At 37.2% G+C, this 23,400-nt stretch overlaps 2 protein-coding genes across 6 annotated transcripts in view; one reads left to right on the top strand and one right to left on the bottom strand.

The window, feature by feature from the left end:
* Positions 1–9,975, top strand: part of LOC124114200 (ADP-ribosylation factor GTPase-activating protein 1-like) — a 114,460-nt gene extending 104,485 nt beyond the window's left edge. For all 3 annotated transcript variants that reach the window (XM_046474797.2, XM_046474796.2, XM_046474795.2), the window contains one exon: positions 1,092–9,975. In XM_046474797.2, coding sequence (XP_046330753.1) covers positions 1,092–1,590 — 499 coding nt within the window. In that variant the 3' untranslated portion in view covers positions 1,591–9,975. The remainder of the gene's footprint in view (positions 1–1,091) is intronic.
* A 5,856-nt stretch (positions 9,976–15,831) lies between these two features.
* LOC124114198 (orexin receptor type 2-like) overlaps positions 15,832–23,400 on the bottom strand; it is a 68,618-nt gene continuing 61,049 nt past the window's right edge. The window contains exons 6-8 of one of the 3 annotated variants that reach the window (XR_007222173.1): positions 21,111–21,225; positions 17,876–17,903; positions 15,832–16,004 (exon numbers count right to left, since the gene is read on the bottom strand). Coding sequence is in view for 1 of the 3 variants with exons in the window: in XM_046474793.2 (XP_046330749.1) it covers positions 15,911–16,004; positions 17,876–17,903 (122 nt within the window). In the remaining 2 variants the exon portion in view is untranslated. Of the gene's footprint in view, positions 16,005–17,875; positions 20,066–21,110; positions 21,226–23,400 lie in introns of all 3 variants that reach the window. The other 2 variants (XR_006857850.2, XM_046474793.2) reach the window with 2 other exon arrangements.

The following is a 23,400-nucleotide window of genomic DNA, read 5'->3' as shown; positions in this document are numbered from 1 at the left end:
CAGTAATATACAATGACTCATGATTTTATTTTTGTTCCACATTTGTTAAATTTTGCAAGAGCCATAAACCAAGTAATATTAGTGAAACTCTGGATAGCAACTGACGCTAATTTCTATCTCTGGTTTTAGTTTGAATAAAATGCTAAAAAGACCATTACAGAAGCATATAATGGTACTTTACTGTGAGATTTGTTTCAGGACATGTTGTTCTGTTAATATCTAGACTACAATCATGAAACATTTTCATTTTCCATAATTCAAATAGGCCACCAGAGCAGCACTTGCAAGGAATGTGATATCAGTAAGCAAGTGAAGCATTCGTAATATATCAGAGCACCTGTAGCTTCAAATAAATTGCTATATATTTTAACTATCAAAAATATTGTGACAATGTTTGTGATGGTAGGACCTGGCCAGTGTTAAAAATACAAAAAATTGCCAGGCTGCCATCACGACCCACTGACTTTGGAAGCTGCAGGCCCTGACTAAACTCTTCAGGCCACTGCAGCTTATCATGACAAATAAATTTAAAAGTAAATTTTCTGAACGTCATAAGGACCCATACAAATTTGAAATCTAGCAAGTACCAATAGGTTGAAATAAGTGACATTCATATTTCATGCCAGATCGAGCTGTGATTCGATTCGAGTGTGCAATCTTGAATAAGGACCAAGATGGTTGGTGTCCTTCCTTGTCTATATGTATATAGAGGGGTGGGTTTTTTTTCTATACGCATATATCATGCTATACACGCTATCATCGAGTTCCTGTGATTAATCAGCATTCATTCACTCTTTCACCATGGGGATACTAGGTTAGATTATGTCCCCGGCCTGTCGTACAAGGCGACTAAGTGGATCAGGTGGTCAGGCGCGGTGACATGGCTGATTGTGTGTCATCATACCCTGATGGTGTGGGTTGATGCTCATAATGTCAGTTACAGGATTGTCTGGTGAGGGACTTAGATATTTACAGGTTGCCGTTATATAGTTGGAATATTGCTGAGTGCAGCCTAAAACACCAAAGTTAAGAACACTCTCTCACTCATCCATCCATGGTTCCTGATTTCATTGCTACTCTCAATGTTGCAGTGACCCAAGCAAGAACCGTCTCCTGTCAGACGATGATGATTCCTGGGGAGAGAGCTGGGGATCCGAGTGGGACGAGAAGAAGAAAAAGAAACCAGGGCAAGCCGATTGGTCAGCAGGCGACGATGACGAACTTGAGGCGTGGCTAAACAACGATGAGACCCCATTGTCCTCCACCTCCTCTTCAAAACAGAAGTCTAAAAACGACAACTGGGACGACTGGGGCAACGACACAGGGGGGAATTCCACAGCTAAAAAGACAAAGGAAATTAAAAAAGCTTCCAAAAACAAAGAAGAAGGTTGGAAAGACGTAGACTGGGACAGTGGGTTTACATCCCCAGCCAAGCAGAAGGAGCCCTTGGTGGGCAATCTCCTGGACCTCGGGGAGGCCTCTGCTGGCAATGACAATGGGGGTTGGGACAATGACGTGTGGGCTAATGATGATGATGATGCGTGGCAGAGTTTAGAAGTGGACTCCAACAAGGGCAAGAAGGCCAGCTAGACTTGCCAAGGTTGTTGATATGCGATTCATGTATGTGAAAAATATCGTTCTTTGGCTCCTGCTGCGAGACCAGTTATCAAGGATTTAACTTAATCATCTGTTGTCGAGATGCACTGTGTCCCTATTTGGCAATGGGTACTCCAGGGTCGTCGGGCCAAGAACCTTGTGAACGATGTTGTTCGATGTTTACCCAAATCTTCCAGGATGTTATCTGTATGCTGTACAGTATTTGAAGACACTGTGTTGCTGTACTGTGATCAGTGTTAGCATGCCAAGCATTCAGTAGTTAATGGGACTCATTACCAAGCATCTCACAAACATCAGAGCTAGTCTGGTGTTGCCATGGTTGCACTATAGTAAACCTCAGTTGCCAAGGTTACACTTCAGTAAGCCCTTTGGTGTCCAAGGTAACTGGCTATTTAATTTCAGTCGGCTAACAACTGTAGTGATGGTAGGTCAAACCATACATTAGTGTAATCAAGTTCTCATAATACCATGGTTACAAGGTCAAAATTCACCTTAAGCACTGGTCAGATAAAGCTGCTTGCCAGTTCAAGAAAAGTTGACTTTCAACAAGACGTATTCTTCAGGAAAATGTACTGCGATTCCCTTTCCTTTGTTTACTTGGGAGGGGCCGCATTTTGTGTTGATTCCTCATACACTGTTATTGGTGTTTAGCACGAAACAAATGTTTCACAAGTTCATGATTCTCCTGTCATTTTAAAATGTTTTCTTTGAAATATATTAGGAGCATCACAGATGGATAGCATGGATTATCAAATCTGACTTTAAATAATTCAGATGTTGACATACATGTATATTATATGTATATTGAATCAACAAATGTATCCATGGTATGCAGTAGCAGTGGGGTAGCCTTGTGGTTAAAGTGTTCGCTCGTCATGCTGAAGACCCGGGATTAATTCCTCACATTGATGCAGTGTGTGAAGAACATTACTGGTGTCCCCCACTGTCATATTGCTGGCATATTGCTAAAAGCGGTGTAAACCCAACTCACTCCCTCACTCCATGGTATGCAAGCAGTTAATGTGAAAACTGAAGAACAAGTTACCTTTAAAGTCTAGTCAAAAAGCAAACACAGCTGACTGACAATTGCAAGGAAATCATCTTTGATAGACTATTTACTACCACATGTTCTGTCAGTGGTCAAAATTAAGTATGAAAGTGAAGAGTTTTTGTCATAACGCAAATGTTAAAACATTAAAAATGTAAGGAGTCCCTAGATTCCAATACTACAGGAGGAAATCACAGGGCATTGTGAACACTGTCTATGACTTTTAACTCGAATGTGTCGACTGCTGAGCAGTAAAAGTTTGTACATTAGAGGTATACATCGACTTATATACCACTCAACTTTTGATAGGGATAATCAGATGTAATTCTTGTTAGATATACACATGGCATATTATGAGAATCAGCCTTGTGTATCATGGAGAGGTAGATATCCCTATCAAAGGTGGAGCAGTATAGCTGGCACGCGAGTGAAGACCTTGCAACATATATCAAGTTATTCTAAATGATATCAAGTGATTATGAATGATATCTAGCCATTATGATTGATATCATGCGATTTAGAAGATGTCCTCTAATACTTTGATGTATCAATGAACTCTTTTAAAACTAAACCCTTGTAGCTTCCATATGAGAGATAATGAAATCTCGTTACCGTGGTAATGTCATGTGTTATCCCCCTATGGTGTTTGCATGCATTGATATGAGGATGTCTGCTGGTCTGCCGGAGAACTAGGCGAGGGCAAACTGGCACCATATCATTCCTTTGTCTGCAAATATAATGTTATGCATCCTAGTATACAATAACGATTAATATTTGCCATTAACTGCGTAAAACTATAAGTGCGATAATATTTTCATAAATATCTAGTGACATCATATAGTGAAAAATCATTTGGGCATTACTCACACTCATCTTCGTCATGAGCATTTAGCAGACACCCTTAAGCCAGTGGCCAACACAGCCAACATCGCCAGTACTTCAGGGTCTTGTAAACACTACTTTATTCCATCACTCGTGAATACGTATGGCAGCTATGTTGTGTTTTCACTATTTTTTACCATCGAATCAAGTAAAGGCCTGGTTCTGATGAGAAGGAAGCTTGCAAGTCCTACAACCACTGCTCTAAGAGCTTACAGTAGCAATGTTTGCTTGATATGGGTTCATCATGTGCCATGTAGCCTTATGGCTGCCTGCTCTACACACAGCTTTAACAGAGGTCAGTGGTAGAGGTTGTGCAAAGACTTGGGTTCATCATGTGCCATGTAGCCTTATGGCTGCCTGCTCTACACACAGCTTTAACAGAGGTCAGTGGTAGAGGTTGTGCAAAGACTTGGGTTCATCATGTGCCATGTAGCCTTATGGCTGCCTGCTCTACACACTGCTTTAACAGAGGTCAGTGGTAGCAGTTGTGCAAAGACTTGGGTTCATCATGTGCCATGTAGCCTTGTGGCTGCCTGCTCTACACACAGCTTTAACAGAGGTCAGTGGTAGCAGTTGTGCAAAGACTTGGGTTCATCATGTGCCATGTAGCCTTATGGCTGCCTGCTCTACACACAGCTTTAACAGAGGTCAGTGGTAGAGGTTGTGCAAAGACTTGGGTTCATCATGTGCCATGTAGCCTTGTGGCTGCCTGCTCTACACACTGCTTTAACAGAGGTCAGTGGTAGAGGTTGTGCAAAGACTTGGGTTCATCATGTGCCATGTAGCCTTATGGCTGCCTGCTCTACACACTGCTTTAACAGAGGTCAGTGGTAGAGGTTGTGCAAAGACTTGGGTTCATCATGTGCCATGTAGCCTTGTGGCTGCCTGCTCTACACACTGCTTTAACAGAGGTCAGTGGTAGAGGTTGTGCAAAGACTTGGGTTCATCATGTGCCATGTAGCCTTGTGGCTGCCGGGGAGCTTATTACGTTAAATACGGTATTAACTTACTAAAACTTGACAAACGTCACTTTTTCACCGCTTAGTGGCTGTAGGTATCTAGGGTGATGGAAGAATTAGTGCATACAAACTTGAGAATTATATTGACGTTGCACAGCCAAATCTAAAGTTTTGAAAAGCTTCTCATAGTTTCTTCATCCAACCTTGTGTGTTTCTGTTAGCAAATGTTCACATTATTGTATTGGTATAATAGTGAAATGATGGGCATGTTTGGTTGTTGGTTTGCCAAAATTAGTTACAGGTTTCACTAATTCAGATGTTAAAGAGATGTGATAGCTTTAATATAGCTTCGTAAAATATGTATTTGGGGACCAAAAATTACTCTTTTTTATCATTATTATCCTTAATGTTTCAAGATCAGAGTTGCAGTTATTTTATATTTTGAGTCCAAAATGTCCTATTTATGACTCTGCTCTGTGACAAAAATTTACATGATTAACACAAAAGATTCAGTCTCTACATTCACTATGTATCAACCTTATTTTTTTTCTCGCTTTGGTTTTGAAAAACATTTTTGGACAGATAAAATATATATTCACAGTGCAACTCTTTTCTTGACCATTATTAAGTTTAATCCCTACTTTCAAGCATTATTCTGTCTCCCAAATAGAAATTCTTTGCAGTTCATAAGAATTATCATGGCTTGTGTAAAGTTGTTTTTAAGAAACAATTTTGAAATGTATGCATATATTTTTACTATTGGTTTTACCAACAGTTCCTATAAATTTAATATTTTTTTAAAATTCAATATAATGGAATTGTGGAAATTTACTGTAATCTGTTTCTATGGAACTGTTGAAAATTGTTTTCAAAATGAAAGGTTGTGACAGCAATGTGTCAATTTCTTCCACCATGACACTCTACCTTGTCAGTATGGCTCTGCTGTAGACAGAACTCACTGTTTGTGCAGAAGTTGACAGCTTTTGCAAGTGTAAAGTTGATCATCATTACTATTTGTATTCATCACCATTATTCAATGCTAGGTTTACAGACATGGTTTAGACACAGAAGTCTGACAATAAGAAAGTAATGAAATAATTATAACAACTACATATTGCTATAAAATGGGTTACTGTTTTCATTTGTAAGATCCAGACTATGGCACTTTGAGGATGGGTGAAACTTTGTTTACTCGAATTCCCATCATTACAATCTTGTATTTACAAAAAATACTAAAAGTAAATCACCGTAACCAATTATTTTGGAGTAATAAATAAACAAAAAAAATCAAAAGCCATATAGTATAACAACATTGTGGGTAATTACCATTGTAGCCTTCTCAACTTGCGTACCCCTACATACCTCTGACTGAATGCAGGCATCACATCTACATGATGGATAATGGACGAATGTGCAACAATTTGCATGGTGTAACATAGACAAGTATTGCCACTGTCAGCCTATGAGACACACTAAGGGCAGTATACATGAACAAATGCAAATTAGAAGTCACTTGAAACAGCATATTTAATTTTTTAGAAAGGTATGCTTAATAACTTAATTATACCCAATAGACGCAAGGGAGAAATAATATATTGATTACTGAAAGAAAATGATCTATATGGGGAGTGAATGATGTGAACAAATAATACTCAATGGCTGGATAATGCCTGATGATGTTACTGCAAGGTTCCTGGAGAATGCTGTGGTCATTGTGTACTTTCCCCAGCACTCAGCTTGTTTTGAACTTCAGATGACTTGACATATTGGCTTCTCAGGGCTTCGAGTTAACAAGGTTTCTCAGTATTTCAACTCCACACTCAAAGAATTGTTCCTGTTTTAGGGGCCAACCATTTGATATTCTGGTTTGGGGGTTATCGAAAAAATAAATTTACCCCAAAATTCTTGAAAAATATGCTTATGCTTCAGACTGTTTCAAAAGTCAGAAATTGCCAGCCACAAAAATAACATTGTTGCAAGGTGTTTTTCTGAGGTTCTTTTATTGTAATTATACAATATCTTGTTTTGTTTCTGAAGCTGATAAAATGTCGAATTTCAATACAAAATGCCCACGAAATATCAAATGCTCTGTCCCTTGGTACGACTGCAGCAGTCAGGGGTATTGTGTGAAGTGAAGTATATGGAATTTGTGTAAAGTTGTCATTAATGCTGAATCTGTTTTGGTTATTTCTTTTACAATATTTTCATGAAGCATTTTTTCCCTAAATTATGTTACCTGTTACCTTGCATTCTAGTCATTCAAGTACAGATTTTGTGTCTCGGTTTGCCAGCATCATACCTGTTTGCATGGGTTTCCCCAAGTTGTAATTTTCTAGGACCTGCAACACTTTCAGCTGCCTCCCACTACAAGCTGTTCAAAGCACTGTTAAACCCAACTCATACGCTGACTCACTCTTGATCTGTGCATAGATTGTGATGGACAGAACAGTTCGATAGTGTGACTGTTCCATTCATGTTAGACGACAGGAGTTGTCTCCCTTTGACCAGGAGCTTCTTTCAATAGCCATATAAAGTTATCACTGACTCAAAAAAGTATTTTATTATATTTAAGGGACCACAAAATTTTCAAGCTAGCTAGTTAGTGAATTCATATTAACTTAGACAATTTATGGAAAATGTATCTTGTTTTCAAGTTGTTATTTATGTGAGTAATCTAGAACAGTGATTTGAATGCTGTTTCATGTTTGCTAAGTTATTTGTTATGTGCCACAATTGTATAAAGATTAGAATTCTAAGTAAATCAGCACTGCACATTGCAAAAGGATGAATTTTACATCTTGGTGTCATTCATCTAAGTTTCATTTAATATAGGTGGATCTGAGACATTAAGACACATTTTCTGTGATTAATTTATGAAAAGTTATGAAAAAATACAGCATTTTATGGACTGAATGGGTGAATTAGGGATGTCATGATATGCCTACCTCTCATTGCGATACATGTCGCAATACTTGAGTCACCATGGCATCGTCAGGCGTAAATTCAAGATGCAGTGATACATTGGTTAATCTTGACATCCTTTGTGTGAATGTAGACACAATTATGTTCAAAGATATATTGTTTACCCGGTAGATAAAATTCCAGAATTGCCTGTTATTCAAATATACTATATCATGTGATTAGTCTGTATGTTCATTTCTGAAATTGTGTATATATTTTGTGTTATCAGTGAGAGAATCATCCTATATTGATTGACAAAGATGGTAAGTGCTGCTTGTAACTGCTGAAATCTTATTGCTACTCAAACTTATCAAGATGACAAGTGTGTACCGGTAGCTAGTTTTATGGACAGGAAAAACAGAGAGAACAAGAAATGATCGTTAATTCTAATCCTTCCATATGCGGAAGCAATCTCATTAATTTTTTTACACTGATACGATACCTCACTGCATGAAAATCTGACAATCCCTTCATAAATCACCTGAGCTGAACCCTGAGCAAAGCCTGACTGCCTAATCTCATTGAAGGCATGGGTTGTTGAGCAAAAGGATGTCAGCTTTCTGAAAGATGTGGCTTCATTTCTTACAGTTGTGACAAATTTCAGTTGCGTAGAGCTGTTGATGTTTCTTTACCACCTTCATTAAGACATTTATATCTCAATAAAAGAAGACCCACACACGACACTAGTAATCTCTTGATAATACTTCATATTGAGTGTAGGTACCATAGTGCTTTGAAACAAGGGATGAAATATCAACAATATAATGAAGCTGCTTTTATTATTTTCTTTCAGAACTGACCATTTATGTTCATTTTCGAGATACAGAAATCAGATGTGCTGCTGTGAATGCATCACTTGCTCTTTCTGAGAATTCAGAAGTCTAAAGGCTGACTGGCTTATTTTGCTTTTTTGAAGTGTTTTTAGGCTTCAAATCAGAGTTAAAGAAAGATTTAATTTTGATTTATGTTCATCAATTCCTTTGTGGGTTTTTTTGTTTTGTTTTTATGATATACATGTTTGCACCAGTGTCAACTGGTAATGAATATGGCCAAATTTAGTGTTTTTTTAATTGATAAGCAGCAAAAAGTTATTTAGTTTTGACAAGTTCTTAAAGTACACTAGTTTACATCACAGGATGTCCTGAAAGGGCCAAATTTCTCTTACAACTAGTTAACCATACTTTCTTTGGACAAGTTGGGGCATTTAAATTAACTATAATAAAAAAGGTTTTAACTTTGACACAACTCATAGAAGAATGATGTTGGTAAGCGTGCAATTTGTGTTCTAATATGAGAATTCAATATTTAATGAGATAAATGTGTGCAATATTTCAACTCCCACTCTATTGATGCACCTTAGTCTTTGTGTAATTGAAAAAGACATGTTTACTCTAGAATTAGACTATTTTATGATTTAAAGTTTTGCCAGCATTTAAGTAGACCAAAATGGTATCTTTATATATATAAATTGTTTAATTTATTGTATAAATGGATAATATTTTGTCAGACTGTTGTTTATATAATAGTTCATTTATGATGGCAAGATTCTTTCTTTGTCAAGGGTCACTTGTCTATTTTACCTACCATAAATGTACATATATATAGGACAAGATGTGATATGCATTGTAAGATATCAAATATGATTGTAATATGAAGGTCACGTTATTATAGCAATGTTGCGTTTAATTTGTTCAGAGCGGAGAAAACATTGCTACAATGGCAAGTAGAAATGATTTGTTTCAATGCAGGTTTTGAGAAATGGAAGATCAGGATTCTGATGGCTTATCAAATATTCATCAAGATATTTCATGATCAGTTTTGGTTCAAGGTAAGAAACTACAGCCTACATGCAAGAATTTCCCAAATGCTTTTTAACATGTGCTTCATCACTAAGATAGTGAGACGATGTACTAGTATGTATAAGTATTTTCTCATTTGAAAAAGTTTTCAAATACATGTTTAATTTCAAAGATCATGTTTTCAATTTGGGCATATGCCTGAAATAGCATGCATCAAACACTGTGGGATATTTAACCCCCATATGTTTTATTAATGGATCCATATGTATCTAAATTCTTAACACTCATCAACATACCATATGTTTGCTTCAGAAAAACTGGAACTTTTGTGTTTTCTTGTATCTGGTTCACAAATGTTTTAAAGTCTTGCTGTCCATGCTCCATCCTTCATTATGTTGCCCTCATTATTTTTGAATCAGGAAGCTATGAACTGTCTTGCAGTGTGTGATAAGTTTTATGTTGATGACAAAGCTACCTTCCAAAGCCTGCACCAAAAACAGCCATTCCTTCTTGCCCAGAGTATCAGTGAGTATGTACTCAAGCTGTCTCTGTAACATGTCTGTACATACTTGAGTACAGGATATAGAAAGAGTAATGTCATCGTCTGTGTCGTCGCTCCAACCCTCGTCATCATGCACACAGCTGCCGTTGCTTGCCCGTTCCTCTTGTGGCAAGCCAGCAACAATAAACAAGGGTTTAGAATTTGAAATTGTGTTTGTCCTTTATGTACTGCAAAATTTATCCTTACTGATAATGGTAATAGAAGGCCACTTGTATCAGTGCAAGGCTCCACACTATGTACACTCAATGCACATGTAATTATCACCCCGATTACAGGATTAACCTGATTTCCAATTGCATTCTAAGCTGCATAAACAGAAAGATTTTGAAGTCACTTGAAGGAGAAGACATGGCCCCAAACGTGACTTTCAGTGTTTGGCATCACCAAATCACTTGCCCAGTGCCATCACCAGCCCAACCCTGAGTATTTTGGGTTAGGTCTTCAACAACTTATTCTTGATGACCTGGTTGATTTGTGGATCCTTGTACTCATCACCTGGATTAATACTTACGATACCATCACTAGATTGTCTGGTCTGGACTCAGTTATTTACAGGCCCCTGTTATATTGCAGTGTTAAACAAAAAACATCAAGTGATTTGTGGCCTGTGTACTATACTGGTCAGACAAAGACTTAATATCAGAATATGTGTTGGTGGGTACAATGTGTAACTCAGGTCTTTGGCACAGGAGTCAAGAAATTAACCAAGGGGCAACCCCACTGACCGGGTATGTTGTATCAACAAGAGAGTCCATTTCCTATGACTAATCTCATTGGAAAGAAAACGTGATCTCAAGAGTCTTGAGTATATAACACACACCCCTGGGGTACAGGTTTCAGGAACACGTGCGTGAGCATGTCAAATTTGAACATTCATTGACTGAGCCAAACATTTGGAGGAACGTCTTGTTGCACAGAGGCTTTAATGATTTGAAGAGTTGGTTTGAGGAACCATTTACTTTACAAAGTAGCTAAACATGGTTCTCTGTTGGATGCGATTTCATGTAAAGAAAAGAAAAAAACAACTAGATGTACTAAATATCTGAAGCTATTCACACTAATAAGGAATTGACTATGGCACTGGCCACATATCTCCTATGACAATATAGCGCTTAATGACTGGTATTTGTTTGCCACCGTAAGACTGCCCTCGGTCTCTCATCGCAGTCACGACCACCCGACTGGGCGTTTACGCGATCCGACTCAAAACACAGGGTACGTTAAGGCGAACGTTCCATACAGTGAAACCAAGAAATGTCTTCAGAGCAGAGCTTCTTGGTTGTCTCTATGTATATGTCAGTTTCAAAGACAAATGGTAATTAAATTTATGAAAAATACCTGCCATATTCAAGGATAAGGCAGCTCTGTAGGTAGTTAACAACTCATAATACAACTTGATACCAAACTTTTGCTGCCGTGATCCCGACTGATCTGGCAGGATGACTTGGTTGACTTGGATATCATTGTACGTTGCTCATAATGTCAATAACGAGTTTGTCTGGTCCAGACTTGATTATTTACAGACTGCTGTCATTGAGTGCAACACAACTGTGAAGTTCCTGAATTCCTGAAGTTCCTGACTTGTGCCCCGTTCAAACCCACACTCTCAGAGTGAGGCACCTAATCGCCAGCACACTAAGTCAGCCATCTAACCCAATCAGCCACCAATGCTTCCACAAAAAGGAATTACATGTACAACAACTGGTAGTATAAATCATGTAGATTGATTGGTTGGTTGGTTTGTTGTTTAACGCCGCACTCAGCAATATTCCAGCTATATGAATGCGGTCTGTAAATAATCGAGTCTGGACCACACAATCCAGTGATTGATATCATGAACATCGATCCACACAATTCGGATTGATGACATGCATCAACCAAGTCAGCAAGCCTGACCAACCGATCCCATGAGTCGCCTTTTACGACGAGTATGTACATCTCTCATAAGTGCAGTTGAAGTTATGAGGTGTTTTGATGCCATCAAAATAATACATTTGTGTATTCTGTAACTGTGATAAATCAAAATATTGTTTTAACATCATGAAGTGTAGCTTTAAAGGATAATGTGTAAGCTTTTATAATTGAAGACCATTTGGTGACCGCATGTTGTTTGATGAAGTCACGCAAGTAGGTGTGGTTGTAAAGAAAACTAAAACCGACAAGAAAACGTGTAAGTTAATGAAGACGCAAGGTAACCCAAAATGGAGATGGGACTTAAAATATAACTCAGCTGGAATTCTTGATAGACAAAACCATTTTGCGCATCTGTTCTAGTTAGTGTGTTAGATACTTCAGTGGAAAGTACCTTCAAAGAATATATTTTGGTTTTGCTCCATATCCATCGCGAAACAAAATAAACGGTTGTCTACATTATTTGCCAATTTTATAAACTGCACCATGTTCAGCCCTTTCATGTGTAAAACAAAAATATTTGGTTGCAATTAACTTGTGATGTCGCCCTTATGAATGAAGCTACATAAGTTACAAATGCACCAAAACAAGAGTAGGTTTGTCAAAAAAGACGTTCAACAAAGGTTCCACAAACTGCTTGTGTTTTTGTGAATTGTGAACATTCTAACAATGAAGCATCCATAAAATGTAATTTTTACGCCCATGTGAACATCCCAAACTGATCATCTTTCGTGTATCCTTTAAAAAGAATAATTTTTTAGACAAAACCGATATAATGTCCCAATGATTAGTTTTCAATGCTACCCGGTTTACGAAGACAGAGTTAACATGGATTTCAACTTCTTTATTCTGTCAATTGAAGCAATTCATAAATCAAGTCTTTCTTCGTTTATAAGACGGCTTCCAAAATGCCACTTGATGGTATTGTACGCCGTTCTTCATATACGTATGTCGTCACCAGTATTATTGATATTAAATAAAGGCAACTCGTCGATGTTTGTTTCTCCCAGAATTCCATCTTCCAGAGGCAAGGGAGTTAACTAACTGTAAAAGTCTAGTTTCCACTGGACTTTTAAAGTCAGTTAGCTCCCTTGCCCCTGGAAGATGCCAGAATTCATGTTTCTATGTTCGCTGCAGTCACAGGTATCAACATCATTTGGAAAATAAAAAAAGTTGAAATCCATAAGTCAACTGGTCTTCATTGACGCAACAGCTTCTAAAATGCATTAAAGATGATGTATTGAAACTGGGCCAACCCAACGGCATGTTGCAAACGTCTTTGGTGTCAGCTGATGTTTTGCTTTTGTTTGTTTGTTTGTTGTTTATCGCCGCACTCAGTAATATTCCAGCCATATGACGGCGGTCTGTAAATAATCTAGTCTGGACCAGATAATCCCGTGATTGACATCATGTGCATCGACATACGCAATTGGGATACGATGACATGCATCAACCAAGTCAGCGAGCCTGACCTCCCGATCCCGTTAGTCGCTTCTTACGACGAACACAGTGTGTGGTCAGCAGGGCATAGAATCGATACCAGACGTTCGGATCAGCTAAGCAGCGACATGCAGGTGGTCGATTGCTTACACAGCGGGAAGACAGGTTCCCCTGATTGTAACAAGACGTCATCACTACATGACTGCCACCAAACGCAGGAATGACCTGCAGAACGCCAGTGGCATAAACGTTTCTACTCTCCGTGAGGCTGGTCTCCGGACACAGAGGACATGCATTCGCATTCCACTGGCCCGACAGCACAGGCAGGTAAATTTGGATTGGGTGGACAAGAAATTATCTTTTCGTAAGTTTTTGACGTTTCACTTTTGGTCAGATACTCTAATTTTGACGGGTGATCTGACTGATTATTGGTCACATATTTGTTGACTTTTGTTCTTTAAAAGTTCATGAAATATGTACATTTGACGTATTACCTTTGAAAGTTGTGATCCTTTGCAAACTTTGAGTAGTATATTTCAACTTTACCCTGCCATGTCATGCTGTTATCAGCAATCGCTAAAATGTACGTGCAAATATGTGAAAATTATTACACTCGACCGTTGTATAATATACTATAATGAAGTCAACCCAATCTTTATGAAACATAGACTCACATCGTACGTTGGACAATAAGTCGCAATGATGTGGTACTCCTCTTTATATGATGTTTTATGCCAAATTACTTACTGAGTTTATTCTAACTGTTTAAGTATATTCTTCCAGCTGACCCAGTACTGAGAGATACCCTTGCTGATAACGTGGATCTACAAACATTCAATACTGATATCTGAAGTGTTATACATAGACAAATACAAGTACATTCCAGTGTGTATTTGCCCGTTCCTGCCGCTTATGTTTTGTTCTGTTGACAGTTACTCTGCATGTCATTGAATGACTTTGTTTGTTTGTTGTTTAACGCCACACTCAGCAATATTGTGACGACTATATGAAAATAATCGAGTTAGGACGAGGCAATCCAGTTGTTGACATCATGGCAGCGATTTGCGCAATTGCGATCCCATGATATTCATCAACGAAGATAGAGAGACTGACCTCCCGTTCCCGATGGTCGCCTATCAATGTATGACCTAACATGAAGTAGTGAGTGAGTGAGTTGGGTTTTACGCCGCTTTTAACAGTATTCCAGTTATATCACGGCGTGTCTGCTTAATGTGGGAGGAAAGCCCGAAGTGATGCAGGTCTCAGACGTTTACCACTTCGGTGAAACCCATGAGCACGGGTATGGCGCTGACAAACCTAGAAACATAATCGGGGCGAACCGGGATTCGAACCAACAATCATAGGTTTCTGGCGTGGCCAAGGGACCCAACTCTGCACAGCGAATCGCGGCGCCTTAGACGACTTGGCCCCCCGTGCCCCCCGTGAAGTAGTGATAGGGTGAAACGTATGCAAGCGTACGGCCTTTCCTCCAAATAGTTCTAAAGTATCACACACTGGACTTGCACTAAATTGGTATATACTTGGTGAAAATACTACATAAATGTGGAAGAGTGACGGCCAGGGAAGACCACCTATCAGTTAGGACTAGGCACAAAGGGTGTCGTAGTAACTTGATTCCATGTGTCGGTGTTGGCAATAACAACGTTATTCAAATGTGGACTAATATGGAGCATCCTCCTACCGATTGGTATGTCAACTTGAATTGTTTATTATGTATGCTGTGGAAGCATATGCCAAAAATGGACCAAAAAAGAAGAGGAAACTGTTGAAACCTTAATTAGAAAAAAAGAAACCAGTGAGACTGTTCCATATTTAGATCTATGGATATAGAATTCAAAGTGACAAAACACTATGCACAAGACTGAATGACAAGAGGGATGACTTCAACTTTCTAATAGTCAATTTCCCCTTATGTCGAGCAATTTTCAGCACCTCCAACCTTTGGTGTTTACATTTTCAGAACTGTTGTGGTGCAATCCACCATGCTCTTTCTACGAAGATTTCAAAGAACGTTACACGACTCTTGCTCAGATGTTGTTAATCAAGGCTACTAAGACCTAAGTAAAGCTTTCAAAAAGTTTTATGGTAGACACGCGGAGGACATTTCCAAATTTGACGCACCGTGACAATAATGATGTCCGATGCAATACCCTATTTGGACTTGTGCCATATGTTTCCGTGATGTTTCAGGTGAACAATTGACTTGCCGTTGCATGTGTTTGTGACAAGTGCCACCCTTGGGGCAGGATACGCACACCTTTTCGCGAACACCTGGTATCAGCACTATTTGATAGTTATTCATAAATGAATGCTCATGACGTAGTCAGAATAGTACAATTGACTCTGCTTTTGTCAGAGATTTCTTATGAATATGGAAAGGGTTTTGTTACTTTTATTTATTCACACTGTTGACGAATGGTTCGTCACATACAAGTTTAAGCACTTTATAAAATAAATATTGGTCAGACAACTATGGGATATGTTAAAATAGCTGACAATTAGGCCTCATTCTTTTCTTATACTTGAAATTCTTGGCTTCTGACGTGATTACTTTTCGCGATAAAAGGCATCCCATTTTCTCACTTCTTTAGAGACTTTTTTTATTCCCATCGCAACATAAAGAAGAAGTCGGACAATTTGCAGCATTTATTAGGAAATGATTCCACAAGACAATAAAACAAATAAAGCTAGACATTGTTGCAACATTGTCTTACAGCATTGACAGGGGGGACTTCTGTTTGGTTTGAAGCACTGCTCGATACACAGTTAAGTTGGGAGAACAGCTTAGTCGAGTCTTTCTCGTGCTGCAAAAAAACACTGGTGTAAGAGGACAACCCTGTCACACACAACCAATCACAGCTACAACTACAACCTCGATTATCCAGTGTATTCTATTATGATAAATACCCTGGACCCATTTGCCACCAGAGCTTCGTTTCGGAAGTGATATCGTCACCCCCATCACTCATATCTCTAACAGGGCACAGCATATCTCTGGCCCAAGAGAGTAATTTCAAATGAATCGTGCCAAACAAATTTGACTCAAAAATGGTGGCGAAGGGTCCACCGTAATTATCACATTTACGAGAATGAAAATACAATACACTGGGTAATGGAGGGTGTTACATCAATGGAGCTTCTCTTTTTAAAATAGTCATGTTGTGAGTCAGCTTTCAAGGGTGTTAATGCAATTTAGTAATAGTTGAATGGTATACGTGAACCGAATGCCCTTGACATACCGCAGTGCCTATTCTTTTTCATCAATTGTAGATGTTGGTATGACACGAGATATGCCACGAGTGTTTTGCATTGTACAGAAACTGAAATTCTGACAAAAATAAATATGTATAAAACTAATTCCAACAATCTTTACTGAAATATTCTGTTGTGTTGCAAAGTAAGAAAGTACAAATGCTATTAATTTAATGTACCTTAAAATATATTGTTCACAATATATACATATTAGCATAATGTTGAAAATGAATGTTAAACGAAGAATGATGTCAAATGGAAATAGTATAAAAGACAAAAAAAATACCTGGCTACTTGCAAACCTATAAGAAAACAGTATGCCAAATAACAAGTTTAAGCACAGACTTAACTTAAAACGCACTCAAATATCTATTTTCAAAATTAATGTCCATGCTACAAACATAGAGAAGAAGAAAACAGAGACTTGTAAGAAAGTTTACACGTCCTGGATATTTGATACCAAATAGTATTAAATGTTATATATTAGCCTATTTGTTACATTGTACTAAAAACAATTTTCGGCTTTGTTTTGATCAAGAGAAAAACTTAACACACAGTATGTAAGTAGGTCATTGCAATTTTCATTGAAATCCACAACAGGGTTTCTCTTTAAGATAGGTGGGGCGGTCGGGGAGCCTAGTGGTTAAAGCGTTCGCTCATCACGCCGAAGACCCGGGTTCGATTCCCGACATGGGTACAATGTGTGAAGCCCATTTCTGGTGTCCCCCGCTGTGATATTGCTGGAATATTGCTAAAAGCGGCGTAAAACCATACTCACTCACTCACTCACTCACTCACTTTAAGATAGGTAGTTGAACAGAAAACCAGAACCTAACAGAAGCGGAAACATATGAAAATAGAATAATTCTTCAATACAAAGTCTTCACTCAAATGTTGAAACATTCACAATAAAATGTTTAGAAAAATACAGAAATTTCGATACGTCACGTCATAAGATAACCATAAAAACAGCTCTTATAACTTTTTACACATCTAAAGTATTTATTTGTGTTCGCATGTACCATTTTGTAATTACATACAGACTATTCCACATATCGAATTCATTTGAAGTCATTTGTTTTCATCTAAATAGTTATTTTCCTTGCAATTACACTAATTCCGAAAACAAGGAACGTGACATGTCATAATTTCTATAAGAAAGTAGTAAAAAAAATTCTGTTACCATGAACGATGAGAAAAACTGTTTCAGATCATGATATGACCTTTTTAAGATTGAGGTAGTTTACTCTAAACTCGGCTTTGATCTATTCTTATATACAATCCTAAATGCTCTTTTGCTCATCTAATGAGTATAAAATGTTGATTTTGCTACACGTTTGCAGTATTTTCTATGCCTTTTGTCATGTGGTGCTACTGCTCCTATCACACATGGTAACAGAAATAGGTTTCAGCAATAACTTACCTCTCGGGTGACGGTGAGTGAATGGCACCTGAAGAATGTCAGAGTATATTGACAACGACGACATATGTAAAAAGAGTAGAATTAAGAACGATAAGGTTACATTGGCTGAAAGCACTTATATATATTTTTACAGACTTAAAGCACTACATTTGAAATGTAGTAAACATGTACAAAGACAAAAAATGTATGCATGTCACCACAGATAAGTGTTTTGAGACAATATAGTACTCCAAGCCCTTGCCACTCATTTGAGAGCTCCCAAAAGGCGATGATCATGTTTTGTTTACATCATATCCATTGCGAAGCATAATATCAAATGGTGTAAATTCAACATAGGAGAAGACAAACATCCACCTCACAAAAGTTTTTATTTACATATGCGTGTGTCATTCTTTCAAGGCAAAATGAAAAAAATACATTTTTCACTACAGAACAACACAGCTTAATCATTTCTGAAAGGGGCGGCATTACAATCATACTCTTCATTTGTTTCAATTACTTTACCATAAGTTGTACCCCAATCAAATATCTAAATAATATGATATGAAATACTGTATCTTACCCGTAAGGGGAACGAAACTGGATTTATATCATATGTTCAGTAATGAAAAATGCCACTAGTGGCACCAGATTAATCTAATAAAACCCTTACTAGTCATCATACTTAACAACAATACCACTTAAGTAGTGAAAACTGTCACACTATCAGAACAGTTCACATTTGGGGCCTCGTTTGTTTCATATGCTAGCGTTGATGAAATATCAGTTTCTGTTTATGCCCGAGGTTAAAGATCTTTCCCTTTCTAATTACAAATTGAGAGAAGATCATAAATACTGCTAACGTACATTTATCAGATATAATTTTATTGTGAAAAAGAAATATTATATGACAAAAAGGTAAATATTTAGGAAGAAACATATTTGTAAGTACCGGGCTATCAAAATATGTTACATATGATAAAATGTACATACTTATAAGTATACAATGTTCTTCAATCAAACGTAACTTTTGTAAACAAATCACATAACAAACAAACATTTTAACATGAAACATTAATATACCATATCACAGCAATTGACATTATTGTACACGAAAGAACAGCTACTGTCATGTACCATTGTATATGTATATATTTAACATTTGTACATAACCGTCTTCATAATCAAAGATGTTGTAGTGCTACGCAACCGAACGTGACCATTGGTACAATATATGTAACATATGTACATGGCGGTCTTTATAATAACAGAAAGTCCTAAACCGTATCTTGAAAAATATTAATATCTTTTCAAAATGTTTTTCAGCTTCTTAGAAAGGCACTGGTATTAGTACCCAAATGTCTGTTGTTGTTGTTTTTTAAATCTATACTTTCTGGGGTTTCAAATATGTACCCTGACAAACAAATTTCGATAGCATGTCATAACGGTTTATAATGTATGTCAAAAGATAAATAACTTCCTTGTTTTTAATTATCACAGGTGTCCAAATATTTGTACCTAATGTCCAAACTCCAAAATGTGTTTTGTTAATTAGGCATTGATACGACACCACACAAGTATTATATTGTATTTTATGTTGTTTCGATGTGTATAATGTTATATTCTGTTCAATATTCCGAGAACAAGAAGATTCAAACAGGTTGCAAATGTATGATGTGCATACTAATAATCTTTATATAAACGGTTATACTGGAGCTGAAATTTCTGAACGAAGAATCTTTCGAGGTTCAAACGTCTGTTGTGTGAAGCTTCAACTTGGCTGCAGCATTTGAATCTAATAGCAGGTGCAAAATGTTCACAGTGTCAATAAAATAACTCAACTGACTATATAGTCCAAGCAAATAAATAATGAGTTGTGCCCAGAATACACAAGCTCTAATGTAACAAATCATTCAAACTTAAAAGCTGTATCTAATGAAATTAAAACATTCTCTCATACGGAAGTAACGTTAACACCATAGGATGTTTTGTTGTAAGTCAACAGAACGAAGAGTCCGACTGACGATCTGAAGATTGTTTACACATTTTGGACCTTTCCAAAATGAACATGAGTTTGAATATTTGGTTTTCTGATACTGGATATTCTAACGCTTGATGTGAGGACACTTGATTGTCTCAAGTTCATGTTTCTGCTTGCTATGGCTCCGGAATGCCCATTCCTTGCATCTGAGGTGGTTTTTAACGCCCAGCCTGAAATAGCGATGTTACTTGTTAAGTAGCCCGTTAGTACACAGCGCGTACACAATTAAAGAACAGCCAGCAGAGCGCCTTGCAGCATCCCCCATGGTTGGAGGTTCTATGAAGTCTACGCCGAGCAGATTGTGCAAAGTGTAACAGGAGTGTTCACAAATTGTGCGTTAATCAGCAGCAGCGCTACATCAAAGCATTGTGCGCTAGAAGGGTGTGATGGTCTGATTGCCTTTCAGTACATAGTTTTTGACGAAGACTTCATTAGTGTTACGCGCAGGTGCTTCACGTTCGTTAGCCAAAAGTGCATATCCACGATGATGTAGGTGTTCCACGTGCGTGTTGGACAGATGTGTGAAGCTCAGGTTATCCAAGTCGCAATATCTTTATGTTATCATTAACAACACGCTAACTTCAAATACAGTGTATTTTGCCATTAATCATGAAAATCATACCCCATGCAAATATGGACATTGTAAACATAACTACAACCAATGGAAAGACAATGCATTAAACTACGCTAAACAAATAGTGTTCACAGTGGCTAAAAATTAAAAAAAATTCAAAAGGCATGCTTCGTTCTTGGAGGTTAGTCTGAGGATAATTAAGTTATTTCTTTTCACGGATCAGGAAAGGTACTCAACATACGGACAAGTTGTTTAACGTCATGCTACTCAACGACACTAGCACTTATGAGGCTTAATTGAATCGAATTTACCTTAATAGTGAAAGCAGTGTATGGAACCTCAACTACTATTATCATCACCGCGACACATTTACATGCCTGAAAGAAAGAATTGCATACAGAGAATCTGTATTGGAAGTCTGGATTACTTTCTGAGGGAACAAGACTAAATGCGGGACATATAAGAGACATATTATCAAAGAAGTATCACAATGAAGTACTACAAGAATAATTGATAGGACTAACTACATTTAAAGTAATATGGACACTTACTGAACTTGTTGGGTCATTTATCATTATGATAGTAAGCCAACTGTGCGAGGACAACCGAAAGTGACCACAACAATTATTGTTCTTGCTTACCGAATTCTACTGAACAGGCTAAGTGATGAATGTCTTGTTGATTGCAGGAAGTTTAAGGTATGCTTGGAAAATCGTTTTGGCGTTTACTTCACGGCAATGACACTCTTGTTATTGGCTGGATTGAAGAAAATAGTTTGCTTTGATAACGAAAAAAACAATATAATCTTTTAATACATTTCATTTTAGATTTTCTAATTTACGTTTGATGCAAATCATTTTTGCATAATTTTTTAGATTGGTATGTCTAATAAAGCAAGTGCTTTCACACACTTTTGTTAAAAGAAAAAAAAAGAAAAAAGGTCATAAATGGTCCATCGTAATTTCTGATGCATGAATATATCCATCTGAAGAATGATCAAATATTAGTGTTTTATACAATTCAAAGCGTATTCCATGAGAAACGATATATATCCTGCTTTTTAATGTATTTTTTAATGCACATATTGTACATTATACTTAGAGGAAGAAACATTACTTTATTCACTGCTTCAACACTAGTATATATCTTTTATATGTACCCCAACTTCCAATACAGACACAGCAGATTAACATAAGGCAGAGGTGAAAGCGAAATAAAATATATTCATAGTGCAAGTCAGTGATGAAAACATGACTAAATGGTGCAAGACATAGACAGTAAGTAAGGTGATATGAGTTTGGTCGAAAGATTTCGTGTGATCTTTGATATAGAATTACTATGGACAGTATACGAAACTATACATCACTTCATCAGATTATGTAGCTTAAAGTAGCACTATATAGCTAGGTAGGCATATATAGCACATTTGCTCATACAAAAACGCACAGTGATATCTTGAACTCAGCATGCCTTTTGAACAATGAACCGATGAAAGGCAAACGACAAAGTCATTACTTGTTTTTGAACATATTTCAGGTCAAAGACATCGAGCTTTAACAACCAAACAGTTTTTCCCAACGAGGCAGCCCGACAAGGGTATACCAATTTTAGGTTTATCTGCAAGGAATATAATAAAACATTATCTGTTAGAGTAATCTATGGTTAATCATGTTTTTGTCAAGGGAAAGATGTGTCCAGTGACCATAAAAAACGTCGCTATTCTTAATGGCATTAGAAACAGCTAAAACACATATGTTTTGAAAATATAGACATGCAATATCTTCCACTTCTACTTCAAAACAAGAAATGTATTCATTGTTGCCTCTGTTAAAGAAAAAAATTAATTCGGACATGTTTTACACTTTTAGTCTTTTAACTTTATGTTTGTACATGTACATATACAACGACCACCTTTCCATTCAAAACTCGTTTCGCTTGTCTGTGGCCACTCACCGATGACAAAATGATATTGGTGCTTCCAAACTATCCATCTTTAATCGTGTAACCAATGTTTTTGTAAACATCCCAAAAGCAATTTAAGCAGTTCTACGTTTGCATCTGATCTCAAAGGGATATTTGCTGAGCCTATGTCGCACATAATTAAATGGGACTAAGCTGTTAAGGCGCCTATGCGATCATTGTGCATTGGTGCTATTAAACCACACTTTGCAATGGATATTTTCTGGGCTTAGAATCCTGTCACATCTTGAGGGAGAGGCGGAAGATGAAAATGCATGGTTTAAGATTGGGCTTACGTTTGTGAATGCTGTGAATGTGAGGACAACATCTTCTTTGTGAATAGAAATTTCGAAAAGAAGTTACATTACATTTTCTAAACAAATTTCATTTATATCGAACCTTTGTTAAAGCAGCAAGATTGGGCTCAAGCTTGTGAGGACAACATCTTCTTTATGAATAGAAATTTCGAGTAAGAAGTAACACCATAAACTTTATAATTCATATTGAATCATTGTAATAACGGCAAGATTGGGCTGACGTTTGTGAATGCTTGTGAGGACAAAATCTTCTTTATGAATAGAAATTTCGAGAAAGAAGTTACATCATGTTTGAAAAACGATGTACATTCATATCGAATCATTGTAATAGCGGCATGATTGGACATTATCTTCTTTATGAATAGCATATAGAAATTTCGAGAAAAAGTTACACCATGTTTGATAATCTTTATACATTCATATCGAATGATTGTAACAGCGGCAAGATTGGGCTTAAACTTATGAATGCTTGTGAGGATAACATCTTTATGAATAGCATATTGAAATTTCGAGAAAGAAGTTACATCATGTTTGCTGAACATATACATGTACATTCACATCGAACCTTTGTAATACGTTTGATAGTTAAAAGTGTTGAATTGTCAAACATTTATCAGTTAAGATACATATTTCACCTTACACTTTCAGATATGTT

This window comes from Haliotis rufescens, unplaced genomic scaffold, assembly GCF_023055435.1.
Source record: "Haliotis rufescens isolate VD_foot unplaced genomic scaffold, xgHalRufe1.0.p SCAF_2, whole genome shotgun sequence".
Taxonomy (NCBI): domain Eukaryota; kingdom Metazoa; phylum Mollusca; class Gastropoda; order Lepetellida; family Haliotidae; genus Haliotis; species Haliotis rufescens.
Note: the sequence above shows the minus strand (reverse complement) of the source record. Positions and strands in the feature narration are given on the sequence as shown.